This window comes from Magallana gigas, chromosome 7 (genome assembly GCF_963853765.1).
Source record: "Magallana gigas chromosome 7, xbMagGiga1.1, whole genome shotgun sequence".
In the NCBI taxonomy this organism is placed as follows: domain Eukaryota; kingdom Metazoa; phylum Mollusca; class Bivalvia; order Ostreida; family Ostreidae; genus Magallana; species Magallana gigas.
Window position 1 is genome coordinate 43602783 of NC_088859.1, and position 21869 is coordinate 43624651.

General features: G+C 32.8%; 3 protein-coding genes across 7 annotated transcripts in view; 2 read left to right on the forward strand and 1 right to left on the reverse strand.

Annotated features, from left to right (window-relative positions):
* Window positions 1-1460, forward strand: part of LOC105335563 (AP-3 complex subunit delta-1) — a 14351-nt gene extending 12891 nt beyond the window's left edge. For both annotated transcript variants that reach the window (XM_034458744.2, XM_034458746.2), the window contains exon 34: window positions 13-1460. In XM_034458744.2, the coding sequence (XP_034314635.1) occupies window positions 13-102 (90 nt within the window). In that variant the 3' untranslated portion in view covers window positions 103-1460. The remainder of the gene's footprint in view (window positions 1-12) is intronic.
* On the reverse strand, window positions 1161-17986 carry LOC105335524 (uncharacterized). Of its 2 annotated transcripts, XM_011439439.4 has the most exons (9): window positions 17770-17986; window positions 17458-17680; window positions 7569-7846; window positions 7296-7436; window positions 6285-6383; window positions 5870-6105; window positions 4523-5686; window positions 3942-4191; window positions 1161-3401 (listed from the first exon to the last, which is right to left on the reverse strand). In XM_011439439.4, exons 1-9 carry the CDS (start codon window positions 17920-17922, stop codon window positions 2934-2936), a joined length of 3012 nt encoding a protein of 1003 aa, XP_011437741.2. In that variant the 5' UTR covers window positions 17923-17986; the 3' UTR covers window positions 1161-2933. The 2 variants fall into 2 exon arrangements, with proteins under 2 accessions (XP_011437741.2, XP_011437742.2); XM_011439440.4 differs by lacking the exon at window positions 17770-17986 and having other exon boundaries at window positions 7569-7770; window positions 17458-17597.
* A 168-nt stretch (window positions 17987-18154) lies between these two features.
* LOC105335523 (transcription initiation factor IIE subunit beta) lies at window positions 18155-21869 on the forward strand. Of its 3 annotated transcripts, none has more exons than XM_011439437.4 (2): window positions 18155-18228; window positions 20818-21869. In XM_011439437.4, the coding sequence occupies exon 2, from the start codon at window positions 20824-20826 to the stop codon at window positions 21679-21681; it is 858 nt and encodes a 285-aa protein (XP_011437739.1). In that variant the 5' UTR covers window positions 18155-18228; window positions 20818-20823; the 3' UTR covers window positions 21682-21869. The 3 variants fall into 3 exon arrangements, with proteins under 3 accessions (XP_011437739.1, XP_011437740.1, XP_065923584.1); XM_011439438.4 differs by having other exon boundaries at window positions 18174-18245; XM_066067512.1 differs by lacking the exon at window positions 18155-18228 and adding an exon at window positions 18971-18995.

Consider the following 21869-nt stretch of genomic DNA (forward strand, 5'->3'; position numbering starts at 1 on the left):
TTTTTTTTCCAGGTTAATGATAGTATAAAAATTGATGGCAAGAGTACAGATGGGAGTTTATTATCTAACGTGCTTGATGAAATAAAAACAATGCTAGTTTAGCCTGATTTTACTTGAAAGAGTCAGATGTCACAAAGGTTTTATAACTGTTGTCTGGGTAACCAGCTGACTGATGGATAATATTGACTGTGTCTGTGATGTACATGTATACCAGGGAACAGATTCTTCATTATTCCACTGTTCTCATTCTTCGTTATCTTTCTAAGTCGTGATGATGTAATGTTTCAAAATAATTAAGTTCATGTTTAGTATGAGTGTTTAACATTGTTTGGAGTTTCAGTGTAGAGATGATACATCAGTTATTACACAATGCATGCTATTCTACCACCTTTTATTAGTATCCCCAAGATGGGGGATGTCTGGATATTATATTTGGCATAGCTACATGTATATTTTGGTTGTGCTATCTGATCAAATACATCATTTACTTTGTAAATTTAACTCTTACATTTTAAAGTAAAAATTTTCCAGTACTTTAATAGCTTATTGTGAACAATAATAAATCTTCATTGAAGAATTTTAACATTAGAGCCATTTGATCACAAGCCTTAGTAACCTTATTCCTAAGTATCATTGAGTAGAAAATAAAACTATGGGGAAGGAGGTAACTTGAATGCATTTACCAATTTTGTTCACAATGTGTGTAGTGGGTAAATAACCAGTAATAAGGCAAATGTGTTCTTGCTGAACGTTTGATGTACATCTGTGAAATGTTTTGCTGCACAGCAATGCTGTATGAAGTCCTGTAGCTTTAGAGGCCCTCCCACATACAGCATCACTGTCCCCAGTCATACAGTGTGTTCTTTTCTCTACAATTTAGTGTACTCTAGTTTACTACCATGTGTAAGTACATGCACATTTAGTTACAACGGACTGCAGCATGTTTAAAATCATTTTATTAAATTAGCAATTTTCTCTTGTGTACTTGGCAGCATCGAAGTCTAAAAAGTACAATTCTTAAAAATGAAAATGCATTGTTTGGAAATTTTTCATGCATTCCTTTATTTTGTAGTTGTTGAATTTCTGTTTGTTAAAGAATATGAAGCTACACAGATTTTCTGATGTCTCATTAATAGCTTAAGTTTTTTTTTTAAAGAAAATATCTATATATTATTACATGTAATTTATATGTATATTGTAGCTTCTTATGTCACTAGCCAAAATTCTTTTGTTCAAATGATACAACATAAAACAAATATTCCCAGTATTACTTTGAGTTAAGCAGTGCTATAGTACATGAATGTGGACAATGTTTGCTGCTATTATATATGTACTTATTATTAGGTTGTTACTGTGCAATATTTGTTCTTATACCAACATAATATGTCTACTGGAAGATACATGTCACATATGCAAATCATGTGTCTGTTTATTTAATTAATAAAGTGAATGGAGATGAACCAGTTCGTGTTTGTAATTAGATTCTATTAGGTATTGGGTTTGTGTGATAGAATGTGTCAGTTTACATGCCAGTATACTGTCTATGTAGTACTGTAAAAACATTTGCTAATGTTTCATCAGTATTCATGTGCATCGTGGATTTAGTGAAAAGCACAGTTACAAGGATAACTAAAATTGTAGCCAATGATGCTGTTAATACAATATGTACATGTAATTAGATATTGTGCTTCAGTGAAGATTTTATTTGCGGATGAACAGAGCCACGAAATCCTTGAAAACTGGTATTCAGTGAATAATGATGACACTACAGTACTTCACATAATTATAATCTTCACTCTACAGGGAGAAAAAAACCTCTGAAAATATATTTAAACAAATGTACCACGAAAAATAGCTTCCTCATAAAAAGCCTGCTTTTAAGACTTCAAATTGTTTATTCATTTTGAAAATGTAAGCCACATATGACTTGTAATGTACTCCATTCTATCATTTTTGGTCTTATCGATTAAGAGTTACTTTACTTTGTGGGAGATTTTAACTGGTAAATGCTAAGGAATAGACCATTTCCTTAATCTTTATGATTGCCAATATTGATATGAACTCTTCCATCAGGCTGTAGTTGATCACAAAAAGAATATCTTGTATCAAATTACATATTGACTACTGTGAGCAAAGCATATTCCATATTGACCTTTGATTATCCAATGGCAGTTTACTTACAAATTGCTGCTGAAGTTGGGGCTTAGAACATGAGAATATTCACGTTCTTTATGCTTTATGTGGTCGTATAGCCATGGAAAGAAGAGTGTTTAGCAGACTCAAAAATGTGGCTCAAAGAGAAAATGCAAAATATTTTACCTGCTCCCAAAAGCCAAAAGTTTAACCTATCATTTATCTACAAAATATTTGTCAAAACACAGACATGTGTCTATGGTACAAAATACATTTTGAAACCTACCTGGTATAATAAAACCCTAGATGCATCATTTATGCAGCTGTATTACAAATATCTGGTAGAACTTTATAGACTCTTTAGACCTGTTCAAAATTTTTTTACATGGGATGCCATATCAGTCAATCACTTAAACTCCCCAGGATTCTAGGAGGTGAGTTGAAAACTGCATGACAATGTATTATATGCACCTGTCCATTCAATAACCTGCATTTTCAAATACTTCATGGAAAGCACTATTGAAAAGAGAAACTTGTACCACATCTGTGTAGTAAAAATAAATATATTGCATGTAAAATATACATGACAGTGTAAAACTTATTACAAAAGACAATATGTGACATACATGTACAGTGTATAAAAATGTAAAATCTGAACACACAAAATTTTTCCAAAGTAAGTTCAAGTATGTAGTTCTTTGCATCATTAGAGCAGCTGACAACAATTGGGATGGCCACCATTTTGCCAAAGAATGGGTCCAGCCCATTAGCTACATTGATGACAGTATTGGGTTTGAAATTCACCTACTATATAAAGGAGCTTGAGCATGTGAATAGTCAAAGGTACTGTTTTTGCAGGGAGCTAAGGTGTTGAGTAGATCTGCTGCATTTATTGAAAGGTTCTGACACTTTATGATGCAGTCATTCCAGGCGTTGACAGCAAGAATTCCCAAACCATCCTCTACACCCAATCTGAGGGAGTTCTTGTTCATAGATAAAAACCTGATGAACTGGAGCAGAGTCCTTGGCTCCAGCCCTGTAACCACTTGCTGGAATGCCTTCTGACCTGTCCAGATTTCCCACATCATCAGGCCAACACCGTACATGTCATGTTGAAAGCTGTATTCTCGTTGTGATGATGCCGACATGGTTTCCCAATGGAAGTGGACAAACTGCTCTAGTTCTGTTGAAGCCTCTGGAAACAGGCTGAGATCCAACTTCTGGGGATATGTGATGTGCATCAGTTTTACTCTGTCATTTTGATCAACCTGATAAAAGCCATCAACAGAAACAACATTAACATGTTGACAAATCAGTCTATATACATGTACTGTGGTTTCATTAACATTTGTGAGTATCCATTTTCGTGAGTTTAGTGGAGAATACAGTTTCAAGGATTCATAAATTTGTGGCCAATGATCAAACCAATATGTTATGAGAAATTGCACTTCACTGAACATTTAATTTTAGTCACATAAACAGTAAAATCCACATAAAAATTAGTATTCAATGAATATTGATGATTGTATCACAGTCCACTTAATGGTCTCTACTGAATGAATAGCTCAAAATTCATTAACAATACATTAGTCATTTTACTTTTGTGAAAGAGTGGGTCAAAACAAAACAAACAATTTTCAAACAAAAAATGCTTATATATATTATCTTGCATTATATTTTCAGACTCCAATGAAAATATAACAATTTTTTTCTCAACAGTTGACATAACAGTCACACCTATATGGTAAATGACAGTCGAATGTTTTAGATTAAAAAGAATTGGTGCATGCTACAAAATGTTTGCTTACCATTACAGAATCCTGGGAGACATCCACATGGACCAGTTTCTTGGTGTGCAAGAAGTCCAGGCCACTGATCACTGGCTCAATGTAGGTATACAAGGTCTGCGTTTTTTCTTCTGGGTTAATTAGTTTTGACTTAACAAAGCTTCTAAAGCTGCACTTTGGAAGCGAAAGGACTGGCCAGAAAAAATGATGTTCTGAAGAGCTTTCTAACATCATGGAAATGCATGGCATGTTGTACACAAACCTTTTTGATCTGCAAACAAAATTGATTATACAGTACTTTCTAATTATTCAATGAGAAAAACGTTCAACCAAAACAAACACTTACATGGAAGTTTTATAAAACATTATTTGTTTACTGGCAACCTATTTGCTATCTTGGCTTATCTTCAGAAAAAGCATTCAGAAGCATAAGCTGTTTAAATTTAAAGTACTTGTAAGAGCAACATCTAATGTCAATCAAATTTTTATGGCTATGTGTGTGGGTTTTTTTAGTTGCTGGTCTAAAAAAGCATAAAAAATTGCTTCTGTAAATGCATTGTTCAGTACCAAATTTGAGTGCTATCATTTTATCCCTATTATACCTGTATGCCTCCTCAACTCTCATGTGTTCCATGATATTTACACCATCTATCCTATGCTTGTTCTTTACAACTACTGCTTCTAAATGATGATCTGTTTCAACTTTGGGCAAAACTTTGCAAACTTCTCCAAACAAACCCTGGTACAAAGTTTCCTCAAGTTCAAATTCAGATAATTTCTTGTACGAGTTTTTCATTAACTCAATCTTATAAAAATATGTCAGTCTCCTTCTAAGTCTTTCGAATCTGACTTTTTGGCTAGAGCAGTTTTTGGCTATGAATTCTCTGGTTTCTTTCTCTTCCTTTCTTTTGTCTAACAGATTTAATTCAGCCTCAATTTGTTGTAAAACTCTTCTTCTCTGATTGTCTAAGTACTGAAACATTGGAGAAACTTCATTCTCCATAATTGGCTTCATCTTGATGGGATCACTTGTGGATTCAAGAATGCTTTCTGCATACTTCCGTAGGGAAACCTTGGGGTCCGTGTCATATTCTTTTTCCAACATATGACCTTTGACCTTTCTAGCCAACTCTTTTATTCCCCAAACTGGTAACCGAATAATAGCACCAATCAATAACACAGGAGAAATGGAAATTCCCATCAAAACTTTCAATCCTAAATTTATGTTGTCAAACTTTTCGGCTACTATCACTGGTACAAACGGTTCTTCATCTTCGGCAACCATTTTCCCAGACTTACTATGCTGAATGTATCTCTTCTGCAAATTAAACAATTTGGAATCAAAATCAGGAAACTTTTGTTGAAACTGTTTTGCCATTCCTGAGCCAAGTATTTCCAGTTTCTTGTTTTGAGTTTCCCATCTCTGGATCTCCTCTGTGATGCTGTCATACAGTTTGATCCTGACTTTGATTGTCGCCTCTTTCCACTTCACACCAGCAGTATCCATGGAATGAGTAAAATCACACAGAGCACTCACAGTCTCCTTACTCCTTAAATGATCTCTTAGGTCTCTGATAATCTTTTCCAGACCTTTATCGAAATTGTTCTTTTCTTTTTCAAAGAACTCATTGACATCCTTCCTTAGTTTGGTTAGATCCTCCAGAGTTTCCTTGTTTTTTATCATCCTCTCTTCTTGGGACAAATTCACATCAGAAAGACTTGTCTCTATAAACATGGCTGCCTTATCCAATACCTGCTGCAAAAATCTGAAATAAATGAAAGACCTTAAAGATTTTTTCTGTGAAACAAAACCAAAAGTTCTCTGTCCCCCTCCATAAATGTATCTGTGTTCTAATTCATGTTTTTTTGCATTTGCTCTTCATTTGAAAAACAAAGTAAATAACATTCAGTTCTGTTTTATTCTAAGTAAATTTTTAACACAGACAAACCTTGCTGAGTTTATCAGAAGAATGTGCCTACTCTCTGGAATGAGGCCATTGATCTTATGTAGGACAGCAGCAAAGTGACCCACAATATATCTCTCTGGGGTGTCCTGTATGAACATAGCTTCCTTTGTTGAAAGGCGAAATATTTGGTCCTCTGTACAATTTGGCCAGCCAGTGGACTCTGAACACAGCTTTTTGACTGTGTCCTGATAAACCTTGCTCCTCTCTTCATATGGCACCTGGTAAGATTTCATGGTATAGTTATACATCTTGTTCTGATCTAGTTTAGAATTACAGGTACATTCAAAAACACCTCTCATCTAATAACTGCTTAAATCCATGCAATCTCTATCAACAGCATGTACCGGGTATGTAGAGACGATGCCCATATTTTTACTTGAACATATGTTTGGCTTACCTGGTCCCATTTGTTACAGATAAACATAGCACAAGTAGATCGGTAGTCCTGCTCATCACGAAAAACCTTTTCCACAACTTTCTTAAAGAGATGTTGTAGCTGAAATGAAATGAAACATTGTTATAAAGTATGAATTCAATTTTAAACTAGATGTGTCGTTAAATCCATGGGCAGCCAAATTTCAAAAGTCATATATCTAGTTTCACATTTGTTTGCAAAGACGATTTCTTTTTAAGTACATTTGTGAGATAATGATGGAAATTGTGATTCAAGGGGCATAACTCTGTCAAAAATCATCAGACCAGAACCAAAATCAATTTTGACTTGTACTGTCTGGCAAAAGACCTGTATTATGCAATTTCAACTTCACATATACATCCCTTCAAAAGTTGGAGAGTGGAAACTGAAATTATTTGAATTTTTTTTCTTATTTCAAGGGGCATAACTCTGTCAAAAGTCATCTGACCAGGACAAAATTTGAGATTGACCTGCTTGTTCTTTTGGTGTTTCCACATATCAAAATTGAGTTGAAGGTATAATGCTACTGTTGCTGAGATAATGAGGGGAATGTTAATGATGATGGAAGAATGGAATAGCGGAAGAGAGTACTACTATATGCCCCCGGCAATTTTATGGCAGAGGCATAAAAACAGGTAAGTATTTGTGACTGCAGGTATGTTGTACACTCTTTTACAACCTCTATAACCCAAACCTATATTTGTGAGAGCATTTTAATTGCCTTATTACGTTATCCTAACCTTTACCCAAGACATTGTCTTCACTTTTTCTTGTTTTGTCTATAGCACAGCCAACACAAATTTTCAATGTCCCTAGGTAATTAAAACATCGTCGGATCAGCGTGTGATAAGTAAAAGACGCGATCACCCGTGGGTATTCGACAATGAGGTAAAATTAAGGGAGGACCTATACATGTATTTGTTTTAAAGTCATTCTATTTCATCATAACCTCAAAATGTTTTTAATGGCTTTGTTTATAAAATAGAGAATTACCCTATCTGGAGCAACTCCTCCTGCATTTTCACTGTTGATGATATAAATAAAAGCACAAGCTTTGATTAGATAACCCAGTACAATGTCTGTCATCTCCCCTGTGTCAGCAATCCCAGGACTGTCCACTATGAGCAAACCTGTCTGTACAAAAACAGCTTTATTTATTTCAAGATGCTACAATCATGTATTACTTATATTAAAAAAATTTAAGATCAAGCATTACTCTAATTTTTTATTGATGCACAAGTTCAACTATTTAATGTATCTGAGTACCTTCAAAATATCACTTGGTAGAAAAATTTCCACTCTTTTATATAGAGACTTCTGCTCTCCTTTCTTCTGAATCTTATTGCTGAGGGATTGTCGCATTTCTTCTAAGCTCTTAAAAGAATGCTCTTCTTTGGATGACCCAGTGAGATGGAAACAGGCTTTGAAGTTTTCTCCATATTGTATTTCACAAATTGTGTTGGTGTTGCTTAAAAGAGAATGGGGCAACAGCTCACATCCCAGAACTAGGTTAATAAAAGAAGACTTTCCTGATCCAGTCTCACCTACAACATTGAACTCAAAATGAAAACAATTTAGGTGGCAGGGGACAGTTTTTTTTATACAATTCATTGTAGCCAAGGGATGCATGTCTTCGGAACTCTGTAACTAGAATTTCCTCAGTTCCCATTCAGCACAAATACCTTTAATTCACTCTTTATAAGGCCAATCACCAATTTCTGAAGAAAATTACTTATCAAAACCTGTAAAATTCTCTACATATTGGTTTTTATGAGATTTTGACCCTTTCATATTTTGCTCATTTTTCATGATTTTTCAGCTTTTTAGACCTCCCCCAGCTAATTCCCTGCAGAGGGTTGACCTTCCGTACCGCGTGCATGCTGCACTATCACATGTCACAAACTTACCGGTGTATAGTTTTCAATGTCCCATCCACCTACTTTTCGTGTTATTTTACCTCCCGTCTGTAACTTGCAATTTCACTGTGTAAAGTCAGCACAACAGTCATAGCCGCAGGTTTCGCATTTTACTTCTGATTCTCATGTACCTAACATAAGGGGCCTACATATTGCATATCAATTTCAACAACAGACACCCCTCTAACTAATGATAATCATTAAAAATCATTTCATGAATTTTAGCAACACCCATAAGCCTTCTAGTACAGCAACTCTCAATTTTACAAAAATATTGACGGGTACTTTATTCGAAACTGTCCCTTGCTACCTTTAACATACAATAACATTCTCTGAAAAGTCATCTTGTCTTAAAATTAAAAAGCTTATGCTATTCTGAAAAAAAGTACACCACATTTTGCCAATTCCATTGAGGTTTAAGAAAAATATGGCCATTTAAGTGAACCCACCATTTCCACTTTCCTCTATTTAACACAGATTCACAGGGCTCTCCATAAATAAAGCATCTTTACATAATCATTTAGAGGTCAACTGTTGTTCAACCTCCTTAAATAAGAAACCTTATTCAATACTACATACATCTGCTTGATATTATCATGATAAAAGCATCACATCACTTAGAAATCCCTTTACATGTATACCCTCCCCCTATCTTTTGATTTTCACATGAAGCATTAGTTTGAACACTTTAACCTAATATTATGAAACTTGTGGCAGTTTCCTTGAGTCATTTCTTACACATAATTGAAAACAACCATCACTGATATTTAAAATTGATCTTTTTTGGTAAATGGATGATTTGTAGCATTTTTATTCACAAAAAGTCATGTCGCCCTACATGTGATTTCTTGTTTTCATGAAAAACTAAGCCTATAATCATATTTAGTGGATATCTTATATAGCCTGGTTTCTAGTCTCCTTTTAACTTTGCTAAATTAGTAAGACCTACAAGTGTGATGTGTCAGTGTGTGTTTAATTAAAATGAAATTCAAACACACCCGGGTACCTGGGGACGGACGAGAATTCCATGAGAAATGTTCAGATTTTACATGTTTTTCTACATTTTTTATGCATATATACAATAAAAGTGTAAAAATATGTTGTTTTTTGTTCATTTCAAGAGTAACTAGAACTGTCCTAATGGGACTAATACCCCCGCTAGGCTAATTTCAAATGGGACAAATAATTGAATTGAATAATAAAGGTTTGGAACACACACAAAATTTTTTTTCTAGAATTGTAAAAAAAAAAAAAAAATTAGTTAACAAAGAAAAATTAAAATCAAAATTGTCAGAATTTCACTGTAAATACATATCTATAACAGTAATACATTTACAAATGTATGTAGTTGATGATATATTTTTTTAATTTAATTGATTTAAAGAAAAACCAACAAAATGACAATAACCCCTCCCTTTGCAGTGAATAAAAATACCGGTAGCCAAGCAATGCTCTTCTGTTGATAAAACTTTCAATATCTTTCTAATAAGAGTCTTGACAGATGCAATTAGTTGTTTCAAATTTTCCTCACTTTCTCCTATGGCACAATGGAACTCCATATCAGAAAATTGAACCCATAGGACTATGATTTTCTTTGATGAACTTGTTAAATTTAATAAACTCCCAAAACATTACCATAATTACCATACTATGTAAAAATATGTAAAAAAAGAAAATTTAATATTACAGAGGGTTCCGCTTAATCTGATAGTCAATTTGTCAGAGAAAAATTATCAGATTAACCGATTATTAGATTAACCGATTTAGCGTTTTTGTGGTCTTTGATTTTGGTATAGAATAAAATATAACTTGTTTCCAAGACATAATTTATCAATGAAAAGATATAATCTGTATGTCAATAGTTTGAATTGAAATAATTTACCTTGCATTAGCAATGGAATAGCATTTTAGTCTTTATTTTGTTTGTAAATGCTCAAAAGAAAATGTTTCTCTTTATTACGATGGTTTCAAAGTGGCCGCCATTTTGACAGGAAGTAATAAGAGGAAATGGCTCATATTGTCTGAACAGTCTTTCTTTTCACCTGGACAATTTATTTTAATTCTTTTTCTGTTATATAAAATGCTGTTAAATAATTAATTATGCATGATAAAAAATTATTTGAATTTTATTTATAAAGTTTTCTACCCCGATGTAAAATTGAAAGTAATCAGAATTTCCTCGATGTCACATGTTCCAAAGCCAGTCACTTTTGATTCAGAAATTACATGTTTAATTCTTAATGGTGCAAGCCCTGCATGAAATTAACACAGGCAATTGATAAATAAACAAAGAATAAAATGTGTACACAGGTAAGGTCAGTCCTGTGTGCGTTCATCCGGAACAACTATCGATGTCGGTAGCTTTCATCTTACGAAGAAGGGAGCCACCCGTGTGCGTTGAAGTGTAACTAATGCCCAGTAAAGAGTTACTGTGTATACAAGAGGGGTATCAACCAATTAAACAAAGGAATATACAGGTGTAAGAGGGTGGGAAATCATTATTACACGGTCACAATCCTATCAGATTAACCGAAAATGACATTTTTTTCCTATCAGATTATCAGGAAAAAAATATAAAGGGATATATAAGAAATGGTTCGGTGTTTTGATATTATATCAGATTAACCGAATTATTCGATTAACCGCTATCAGATTAAGTGGAACCCTCTGTACAAACAATTTTAAAATTGCCAAAACACTACAATCATATCAGTAATTTTGAATTTCATTTAAATTAATGCCCAATAGGGTCACTTCATCAATTTACTTGACAAATAAATTTAAACAACCTCTAAAAATAGTTTAACTTCTTTATTAATAATTATATTATTTATTTCCTTATAATGATAGACCTTTTGGTTTACATGAAACAGTTTTAAAATAGCCGCAAAACCATCACCCATTTTACAGATTATCAATTTCCCCTAAACACATGCTCCATCTGAACCATGGCTCAGATAATGGCTCCCTTGGGACAAATGAATTCAGCCACACTTGTCTTTGATGTTCTTATTAGCTCCTAAGAATTTATCATTGACAAACAAAAACTTTGCATTGTCAGTTGATAGAATACTTATAAAAAATAAAAAAAAAATTATTAATTAAGGCATAAAGACAAAAAACTCCATCTGGATGTATATATATAAATATATTTTAGAGTGTTTTCTATTAATTAATTAATAAAATCTGTAAGGATTACCTCCCTTACTTTTCAACATTAGTGTACAATATATAGAATAAGGAAAATGAAAACTGTCATAAAATCATTAAATCTTGTCTGATCTTAAAAAAAATTGCAGGTGCACATCTTCAGATGGTGTTCAACATATGTACAAATTTTCAAACTGTTCCATGCAGTAATAAAAAATTCTATAGGGGGGACAAAGTTGCGTCTACAGACAGACGGACGGACAGACAGACGGACAGACGGACGGACAGACAGACGGACAGACGGACAGGGTGAAACCAATATACCCCCCTAAACTTCGTTTGCGGGGGTATAATTATCATAGCAGATGTTATTTCAAGGTCAAATGTACATTTACATATCCTACATGTAATGGTAATGGAGTCCATTGGAAAGAAGGGGTGGCTTTTTCAATTCTGTAAATACATCTAAAATACCATTTTTTGATAGGAAGGAGCAAAAACTTGAGTTTTTTGACATATTGTATACTTTGATAACTGCATTTGTCTACATGTAAAGTTCATTTGAAAAAAAAAATATGCTGTTTTAAAAAAATTGGGTGATATAAGTCAGGTGGATTAATGTTATTTCATAAAATCAGACAGCAAAATGGCTGCAAATTCATAAATTTAATGATTTAATTAATAAAAACTGTTTTAAAGTATTTATTCTTATCTCAGTAATTAACTTAAGCCTATTAATTGTCATCAGGATAGGAAATGCCTACTCTCTAAGCCAATTTACTCTAGTGGTGGTCATTCTACACATTTAAGAGGGAGTTACATGTACTCCCCTTGAATATTTTAGCTAATAAATCATGTCATGACATCTATAGCCAAGAAAATCATCCATTTTCACAAAATGTATTACTTATGGTACAAAATCCACTCAAAATTACACTTAAAGGAGATATATGAAAATACCATGTAGTCTTGAAGGTGGCAGGGGACAGTTTTTTTTTATACAATTCATTGTAGCCAAGGGATGCATGTCTTCGGAACTCTGTAACTAGAATTTCCTCAGTTCCCATTCAGCACAAATACCTTTAATTCACTCTTTATAAGGCCAATCACCAATTTCTGAAGAAAATTACTAATCAAAACCTGTAAAATTCTCTACATATTGGTTTTTATGAGATTTTGACCCTTTCATATTTTGCTCATTTTTCATGATTTTTCAGCTTTTTAGACCTCCCCCAGCTAATTCCCTGCAGAGGGTTGACCTTCCGTACTGCGTGCATGCTGCACTATCACATGTCACAAACTTACCGGTGTATAGTTTTCAATGTCCCATCCACCTACTTTTCGTGTTATTTTACCTCCCGTCTGTAACTTGCAATTTCACTGTGTAAAGTCAGCACAACAGTCATAGCCGCAGGTTTCGCATTTTACTTCTGATTCTCATGTACCTAACATAAGGGGCCTACATATTGCATATCAATTTCAACAACAGACACCCCTCTAACTAATGATAATCATTAAAAATCATTTCATGAATTTTAGCAACACCCATAAGCCTTCTAGTACAGCAACTCTCAATTTTACAAAAATATTGACGGGTACTTTATTCGAAACTGTCCCTTGCTACCTTAACACAACCCCCCCCCACAAATTTTGTCAGTATTGTAAAGTGTCAAATCTTTTACAAGGTACTGAGAAGACAAACTAAGGCCAAAGGGTTTTTAAGATACCAAATAACTGGATTTTTATGAAGGCGCCCTCTGTGCTAAATTTTGTGGTATAATCTCAAATGCCCCAAAAAATATTGCAAAATATTCCTATCAAAGAAACAAATGCAATAATATGCAAAAGCTTGCACCAACAGCAAAAACTACTTAAGGATGGCAAGCTTAATTCACTTCCACAATAGTGATTTTTATGAAAATTTTATTTAAACTAGAGTTACATAAGATATATCAAAATCAATCAAAAAATAACATGAAAATCAAAATAGATTTTTAGTAGGGACCATTAAAAAAATTGTGTTTTACTTTTCTTTTTCAATTGAACATCATGGGAAAAAGCATTTTTGTAAGAGAAAAAATAATCTAAAAAAAAATCTGCATTAGATTTTCTATCCAAATTAAAATATGATACTTATATGATGATTTTGAATTAATATCACTTAAAATATGACCATGTCATCGAATTTGTTTTTACGAGGGCACATGTCAAAGAGCGATGTGACGTTATTTTTCTTCAATTATTCATGAAAAGTGCTGCTCAAACTCTAAGAAAAAGGCTTTGTACATAATTTCGAAGTTGATTTATGAAAGAAAAGAACTATAAGAGTTTGCTATACATTTGTTTGAAATAAAATATTTCTAAATTAAACTTAAGCACAGGGACAGTTTTACTATATTTTTTCAATACGAGTATTTATGAGGATCAAAATGTAAATGATTTGTTCACTGGCTCAAACTCTGTTAAATAATCTATGTTGATGCTTATAAATATCGTGAGCTAATATAAAACTCACTACAGAACTTTGGCATCCCCTATCAAAATTTGTTAAATAATGTTGAAAAGCGAAAATTGATCAGCATGTTAAATAATAGCAAGATTGCCCACTACATGCAATATCAAAATGTGTATTGATGACATAGAACAGTTATATATTGTGTCATAAGCGATTTTTTATTGAGATTAGTGATTGTGACGTAATATTGAGAATTTCGATGCTCGTGACAATCACTCCTTTTAAATGTGCGGCTATCTACGCAAATGGAATTAGGTCCGTCGTCCTTAAATAACAAAGTACATGTATCTAGCAGAAAATGTCTTTCTTTGTCTATAAGAGAGCAATAAGGTTCACATCTATGCATCATAAGGTTCTCAAAATATCAAGAGGATAATATTTCCCTATATCAAGAGTACCGGTAGTATAAATCTTGACCTTTGACCTAATTATCTTAAATCAATAAAGACCATCTACTTCTTCTATGGTACCTGTGTACCAAGTTTGATACCTGTCCAGCAAAAGATTATCAATATCTAAAAGAAGTCAGTATCTTACTATGTTCAGAGTAGTTTTCTAATGGTCGATGATTTCAGAAGTTTGATCCTTGACCTCATGACTTCAAAATCAATAGAGGTAATCTATATTTTAGGGGTTAACAGACAAGCGTACAATGTATTAATTTGAATGTTTTCCATGCAAAGGCTTTTTAAAAATTTTGCAGACAATGCTTGCATGTAGATTACCAAATAATGTCCAGAGTTAAGTTTGACACTTGCCTTGTGAGTTCAAATTCAGTAGTGAAAATAAACTCCTTAAGAGAATTTTTGCACTAAGTTTGATTTCTTTCAAGCAAACAGATTTTGATATAATTATTTTGATCTGTGTACACTTATTCCATAGATCAATATCCTGAGTAATGTTTCCATGACCTTTGACCTTGCGACCTAAAAATCATTCAGGGTCATTTACTCTTTAAAGGATAACTTTTTGTCAAGTCTGATGCTTGTAAAGGATTCTAAAGATATATATTGATCAGAGAACAATAAGTCTTTGGGTCGATGTCCAGAATAGTTAAACACTTGAACTTTGATCTTGTGACCTCAAAACATATAGGGGTCACCTTCTTCTACAGTGGTTTCTGATACATGTATCAATCTTGGTGTCTGTCAAGCAACAGATTTTTAGATATTGGTCAGACAGCACTTTTTTAACAAGTCAATGCTTAATGGGGAGGGGGGCATCCACTTCTTCACCCCTGCAAATGTGTTCAGAATGTTTTCTTTATCGTTGCTAAGTATGTAATAAATCCAGAGGTGCTCGAATGAAAGATCATGAGACTTTACAGAAATTTGTTCAGTTCCTGTGAAATTTCGAGCGGAGTATAAGTGTTCGCCTGTTCGGATAATATTCTCAAAATACGTAAGTACTGGTCGATTTTCATATCATGTTCTACTTCGATTTATGTTAAAAACATCAACATCTTTCAAGATATGTGTCTTATTTCACCATCTACCAGTTTTTTAAATTAAACGATGATATTCAGAACAGAGTTATCGTTCGTGTTCAACCATGTGTAGAGTGGTTGATAAAATAAACATTGGGCTGCTTAATAAAATGATAGCCATGTTTGATGCTTCTGGTGTGCAATACCATGTTTTTAAAAAAATAATGGGTGAATATTTTGCATAAAAACTTAGTATATCGAGCCATTTTCAAGGAACATTCTGCATAAAATAGTAAAGTCTGTTTAACAATTGATGTTATTACTAGGTCAGGCACGGATCGAAAATTAATTCTTAGTGGGGATCTATACTACGCATGTTAATTGTCGCAACAGCAGAAAAAAAACTATTTTTTGTATTGTCACATTTATTTCTAGAACACATTTTATCCACCAATTAAGGAAGATAAAGTTCAAAATCAATAAACCTCTAGAATTTATATTTGACTACAAGTACCTTAAATCTCTAAAATAGACTATAAACATGAGGCACGATTTTTACTGCAAAACTGAAAGGGTCAAATAAAACCACGTGGTCTAAAATTTAAATGACAATAACATTCGCAGGGGTGTTCTTGTAGGGTACCTAATTTGATGTTTGTCAAGCTTTGGGTTCTTCAGATATTGATTAGACAACACTTGGTCTGCCCTGACGGACTTATCCAACTGACAGACCAACAGACTAATGCGAAACAATATGCTCTCTTTCTTAAAATGTATGTTTATTTGAAGTGTTTCTCAATACATGTAGTACTTCATGCATCGTTAAAATATTACCGGTATATCTTTGTTTCTCAATGAATCAGACCTTCAATTAAATACTTGTCTAATATTATAAACTGAAAATCAACACTTATTAATCTAGGTCATTCGATAAGGTTTTTCTTGTCTCATTTTAGAAAATGTACATACATAAACTACTATGATTGGTCTCTTACATAAACTACTATGACTGGTCTCTTTAAAAGGAAGTAAAAGAGATATTATTCATTGGTTTTTGTGGTCTGCGATTTCCCTAAAATGTTCACTAGTGACAATTACATGCTGATGCAAACATATACCATCCACTAGTTTATCTAATAGTATATGACTGCTAATGGGTCTAGCCTATAAGAAATCAAAGCTTGATGGTCCAAACAATGAGATCTGAATTAAGTGAAATCCTCAACTACAGAGAAAAACTGTTCTACTTAAAAAGCTCACGATTCTTTAAATTGTTGAGCTAACATTGCTGGTTATTCTAGTTTCAATATATTTAATTGCCAAGCTAAAATAAAGGTTTGAACAGAACTAAAATACAAATTTAACTTCTTTTAAAATATTTTAAATGTTAAAAATGCTCAATCTAAAGGCATGCTTATTGTTCCAGAAAGTATTGAAAATACTGATTCTTCATTTTATGCATTAAAGTTTTATACAGACATTACAATACATTGATGTATCAATGGAATGTTACACCTTTAATGGCCACATCTCCAAATTGAAAGATCTTTTCCTTTGAATAAAACAATATTCAAGGGACAAAATATTAACACATCAGGCAGATATAGATATGAAGTATTGTAATAATATGGTTTCAATACCGTTTCATAGAAGTTCACTGAACACCAACTGTCACCAAGTGTTTAAATTGGGCTTTGTTATTGCGCGACTGCAGATACTTAATACTCTTGTTTGTAGTTTTTAGGTTTGTCCATAAAATGAATTTCTACCACTAAGCTAACGTAAGTTAAAACTATGTATTTAAGCAAGATGAGCCAAAGGGAGAAAGAAAATATGGTCCACACATAGATTTCATATCAATCTGTTACACAGTGTATGATCTTGACCTTTCGTATGGAAACTTGATTCAGGTCATTGCTTTACCAACACTTAGGAAATCTTTTGGTGAAGTACGGGCCAGCTTAGGATTATGGAATAGAAAATATGGTTTTGGAGATGTATTTTCTGCAGGTACAATGTGATCTACCAATTATTGGTAACCATAAAAAATTGGATTTTATTGAGGTCAATTTTTAATTTTATTTGACCTACTTATAAAAACTATGTGTGCAGAACAGAAATCTTGTATCCCTTCAACGCAATTCTTACCCAGTACCATAATTGGACACTTTATACTCTCGCTAAGTAAGTTGGATTCTTCATTTACAAGTCTTGGAGAAAGATTGTCAAAACATTGTTCCAAATGTCCCATGAGCGTGTCACCAGACTGCCTCAAATCCTGGAGAGCCTGAATAGTGGATGTGAATATTTCTCCAAGGATCTTTCGAAGGATTGTGTCATTTTCAGCATCAGAGGAAAGGCCTCTGATAACCTAAAATACAATTCGTCCAATAAAGTCAAACTTACTCATTATATTTCTGAATTAACAAAGTGAAAGTAGAATAGTCCATAAGCCTTTACCTCATCACGAGTTTTTCTATCTCTAAGCAAATGACGTTTCAGAGAACATCGAATTTCTCCTATGTTCCTAAGACTTGAAATGTCAATACTCTCGTCTTTTGCTCTTTTACGAGCCACAGGGAGTCTCAATCTATCTATTTCATCCTCTTCCATCGCGGTATATTAGGCGTCTGCTTACAGAAAACCGGAACGATTACCGGATGAAGTCGAATTTTATATTTTCCAACAACTTGTACACCTCTCTATTCGATCACTATCGAGTAATGTTATATTACCCTTAGTATTCAATAATTGCGAGTTTATTTTGATTGTTCAATGATTTTTGGGTCTATTCAGTTTCAACAAAAATCTTAGTCAGCTATGTTTAATGTTAAGAATTATTTTTTGTTAATAACAAGAATAAACTTACGTATGCACCGCATATTGAATGCCTTTTTTGTGGCAAAATAGCGGTTTCGGGTATGTACACAGCTTCTGTATGTATTCGGTCATTTTATGATCTCTATTTGTTTCTTAAAAAGTAAAGTGTTACATTATGTACACCAAAGATCATACTTTTGTCACAATAGTATTTGTTTCATCATATGGTAACTCAAGCCGCTGGTCATCTGATAAAGAACATAATGAACCTGTATTGAATTAATTCATTATGAAAGCATACATTTTTAACTGTATTGGATTTAATTATTAAGATAAGATAATTTTATTTCCAAATTCTGGGCCCTTTTGGGTATAAAAAGGCCAAGGTACATGTAAAGAAAAACAAAGGAAAAAGAACAATAAAAAAAATTATTATAAGAAATTCAACAACACCTACACACTAACAGAGAGAGAGAGAAGGTTTCTAAATGATAGTTTATATTTACATAAAAGATGAGTCTATAACAGTCTCAGTTGAACTTGAGGCTTTTCTCAGCTAGCTGAAAACAACTATAAATGTAGCTTGCAAAAATTTCAATAACATTATCACATTCATTAGACATTAGCCAGATAAACTTATCTTCATTACATACATTTTTAAAAATTTTACATAAGCTATCCAAGGATTCTATAAAAGGTCTCCTTAATGTATTGTTTGATGTACTGTCGCGCAATTAAACATAAAATGAATTTCATCTTCTACCACAGATTTACAAAAAGTACATTTTCTTTCGTTAACAGGAGTATTATTATAGCGAGTGCTGCGACCAGTTTCAATGGCTAATGAAATGAGAACTAATTCTAAAGTTGGTAAAACATTTTAAAACATGAGGATTGTGAATGACAGAAAAATATTTTTCTCTACAAAATCTTGTTTTGAAAAGGGAATATGCTCAGAGATTACCAATTTGTTTATCTGCTTTGTCTGCAAGAACATTTCTCCAAGTGTTTTTATATATTTCACAAAATTTGCTTGAAGCTATTGACAAAATATTTCTATCATATATAAGGTGTTGTAAATGTAGTTTATGTAGGATAAAATGAATACTGCTACTCCAGCTGCTTTTGCTATTCTGATATAAGAAATTGTTTTCATACATTGCATTTTTTAATAAAGAATGTTCAGGGAGAGCTTAAATTCTTTGTAAATATTTTAGATTACACTTTATGATATCAACAAACAGGAAAATGACCAAGTTCACCAACAACTGCTTGGTTACAAGCTTTTTTATGTACACCACTTATATATTTCAAAAAATTTAACATGTAATTTTTTACAATACATCTTACTGAAGAAGTTTTCTAAACAATAATTTGGGCATTTAGTAGAATTTACCTCTGTATTTATTATTCCCCAAAATTCACAAGCATATAATAAAATTGGTTTAATAGTATGGTCAAATAAATGTATTAAAGTGTGGACACTTGGTTTAATATTTCCAAAAGACTTTAGAAGTTTGAAATATGCTTTTAAAGCTCTTTTGATGAGATCAAGCTGGCAATTTGTAAATGTACCTGAGGAGCTAAACACAATTCCTAGATATTTATATGATGTCTCTCATTTGATTACATGATTTTTATACAAGAATGTTTGAACCGACTTTGAGTTATTTTTACAAAATACTATAATTTTTGTTTTTTTAAGATTGACAGTTAGACAATAGTCACTATCAACATTGTAAATTTAAGTCCTTTTGGTTCTATGTACTTAAATACCCAGACAATCATTGATTGAATAAGTTGTCCAATGCATAAATGTAGGGATTTGTTCAAAATTGAATACATTTATTCCTAATGTAATTGTTGCCTCAGTTATTCAGTAGTATAATCTCAAAATCTTTATTTGTACAAATTTAATATTCAACAGGTCCAGTACAATCTCCAGATTTAGCTATATAGCTTGAATAAGCTAAATAACCAAGCAGGTCTTTTTAGAAACATATGTGACAAGAACTGAAGAAAACAGTACAGTTAATATATATATAGTACATGTACTGGATTTGAGACATATCTATTCAGGAGACATTGAGTGCACAAAAATTATTGCGTTTTCATCAAATCTACATGTATTCAGGACAATTACTGGCAAATACAATTTTATCATTTTAAAGGTTTAAATATGAATTAGTTTACCCCATTCCAGAAAGTAGACTTCACTGCTTTAATAAGTGCTTTTCCTAGATCACAATAGTCATACCTGTATGCCTTTTTTAGGATCTAGATATTACTAAACATTTAAACACAATAAAATGGGAAACATCTACTATTGATAATAATGTTTTTGATTCACATTACATGTGTATATAAAATTCATATCAGTTTATCATACACCATAAATAACATTTTTTGACAATATGAAATAAGGTTGAAATAGAAAAATTTAATCATTCAATAACATGTATAAATTGCACCATGATTTAATTTCTAGTGTCAAAAGATAGTTGGGTTGTTAAATTTTATACAGCAAGATATCTTCGGATAGGGTATGCTACATATTATTATGCATCACTGTAATTTTAATTCTGTGATCGCTTTAACCTAAACTGATGATATAATTTATGAGTTATATTTTAATGTTGTAGGCAATGAGGAGTTTATTTAATTTCATGTCAAATTTAATTTTTTCAGTGAAAAATGGATCCCTCTTTGTTAAAAGAAAGAAAGGCTTTCTTAGACAGAGCCAAGGCCCAGCCTGTGGTAGAGAAAAGAAAGAAAGGAAAAGATGTGTCTGATGAAAAACCATCCAAACGACCAAAGTCAAGCTCTTCATCAAGGCCAAAAAACGAATCAAGTTCAACTCCATTTGATTATAAATCATCATCAGGGAGTTCTCAGTACAAATTTGCTATTTTGGCCAAAGTTGTGAAATACATGAAATCTAGACACCTAAATGGGGACACACACCCTCTGACAATTGATGAAATATTGGACGAGACAAATCAGTTAGATGTGGGTACAAAGATTAAACACTGGCTTATCACTGAAGCCCTGAACAACAATCCTAAAATCAGAGTGCTAGAAAATGGACAGAAATACGCTTTCAAGCCCAAGTTTGACATTCGTGATAAAACCAGTTTAATGAAATTACTGAAGAATCATGATCTGCATGGCTTGGGTGGTGTGATGAAGGAGGATGTGGAGGAATCACTTCCAAATGCTGAGAAGTCTCTTAAATCTCTGGGGGAACATATTATTACCATAGTGAGACCAAATGACAAGAAAGAGATTCTTTTCTATAATGACAAGTACTGCAGATACAAAATTGATGAGGAATTTCAGAAGATGTGGAGAGGTGTTTCTGTTGATGGACTAGATGACAAGAAGATCGAAGAATACTTGGAAAAGCAGGGAATTTCATCCATGCAGGATGTTGGACTGAAAAAGGTTTCACAGATAAAACGCAAGAAAGGCGGAGGTAAAAGGAAAACATTTAAGAAGCACAATGAGCATCTGGATGGTGTTCTGGAGGACTACTCAGAAGTTGTCAAATGAAAATGTGTGTTTTTCTTTAAATATTGTCATGTACATGTTTTTGTCGGAATGGTTTTTATTGCATAAATGAAAAATGAATAGCAGTAATGATTGAAATTGAAGTTTTGAAATGTATTGATTGTTGTAGCAAGTATGAAAACAGCATTGTATTATGAGAGATTTTATCATTTAAATTATATTTGATAGTA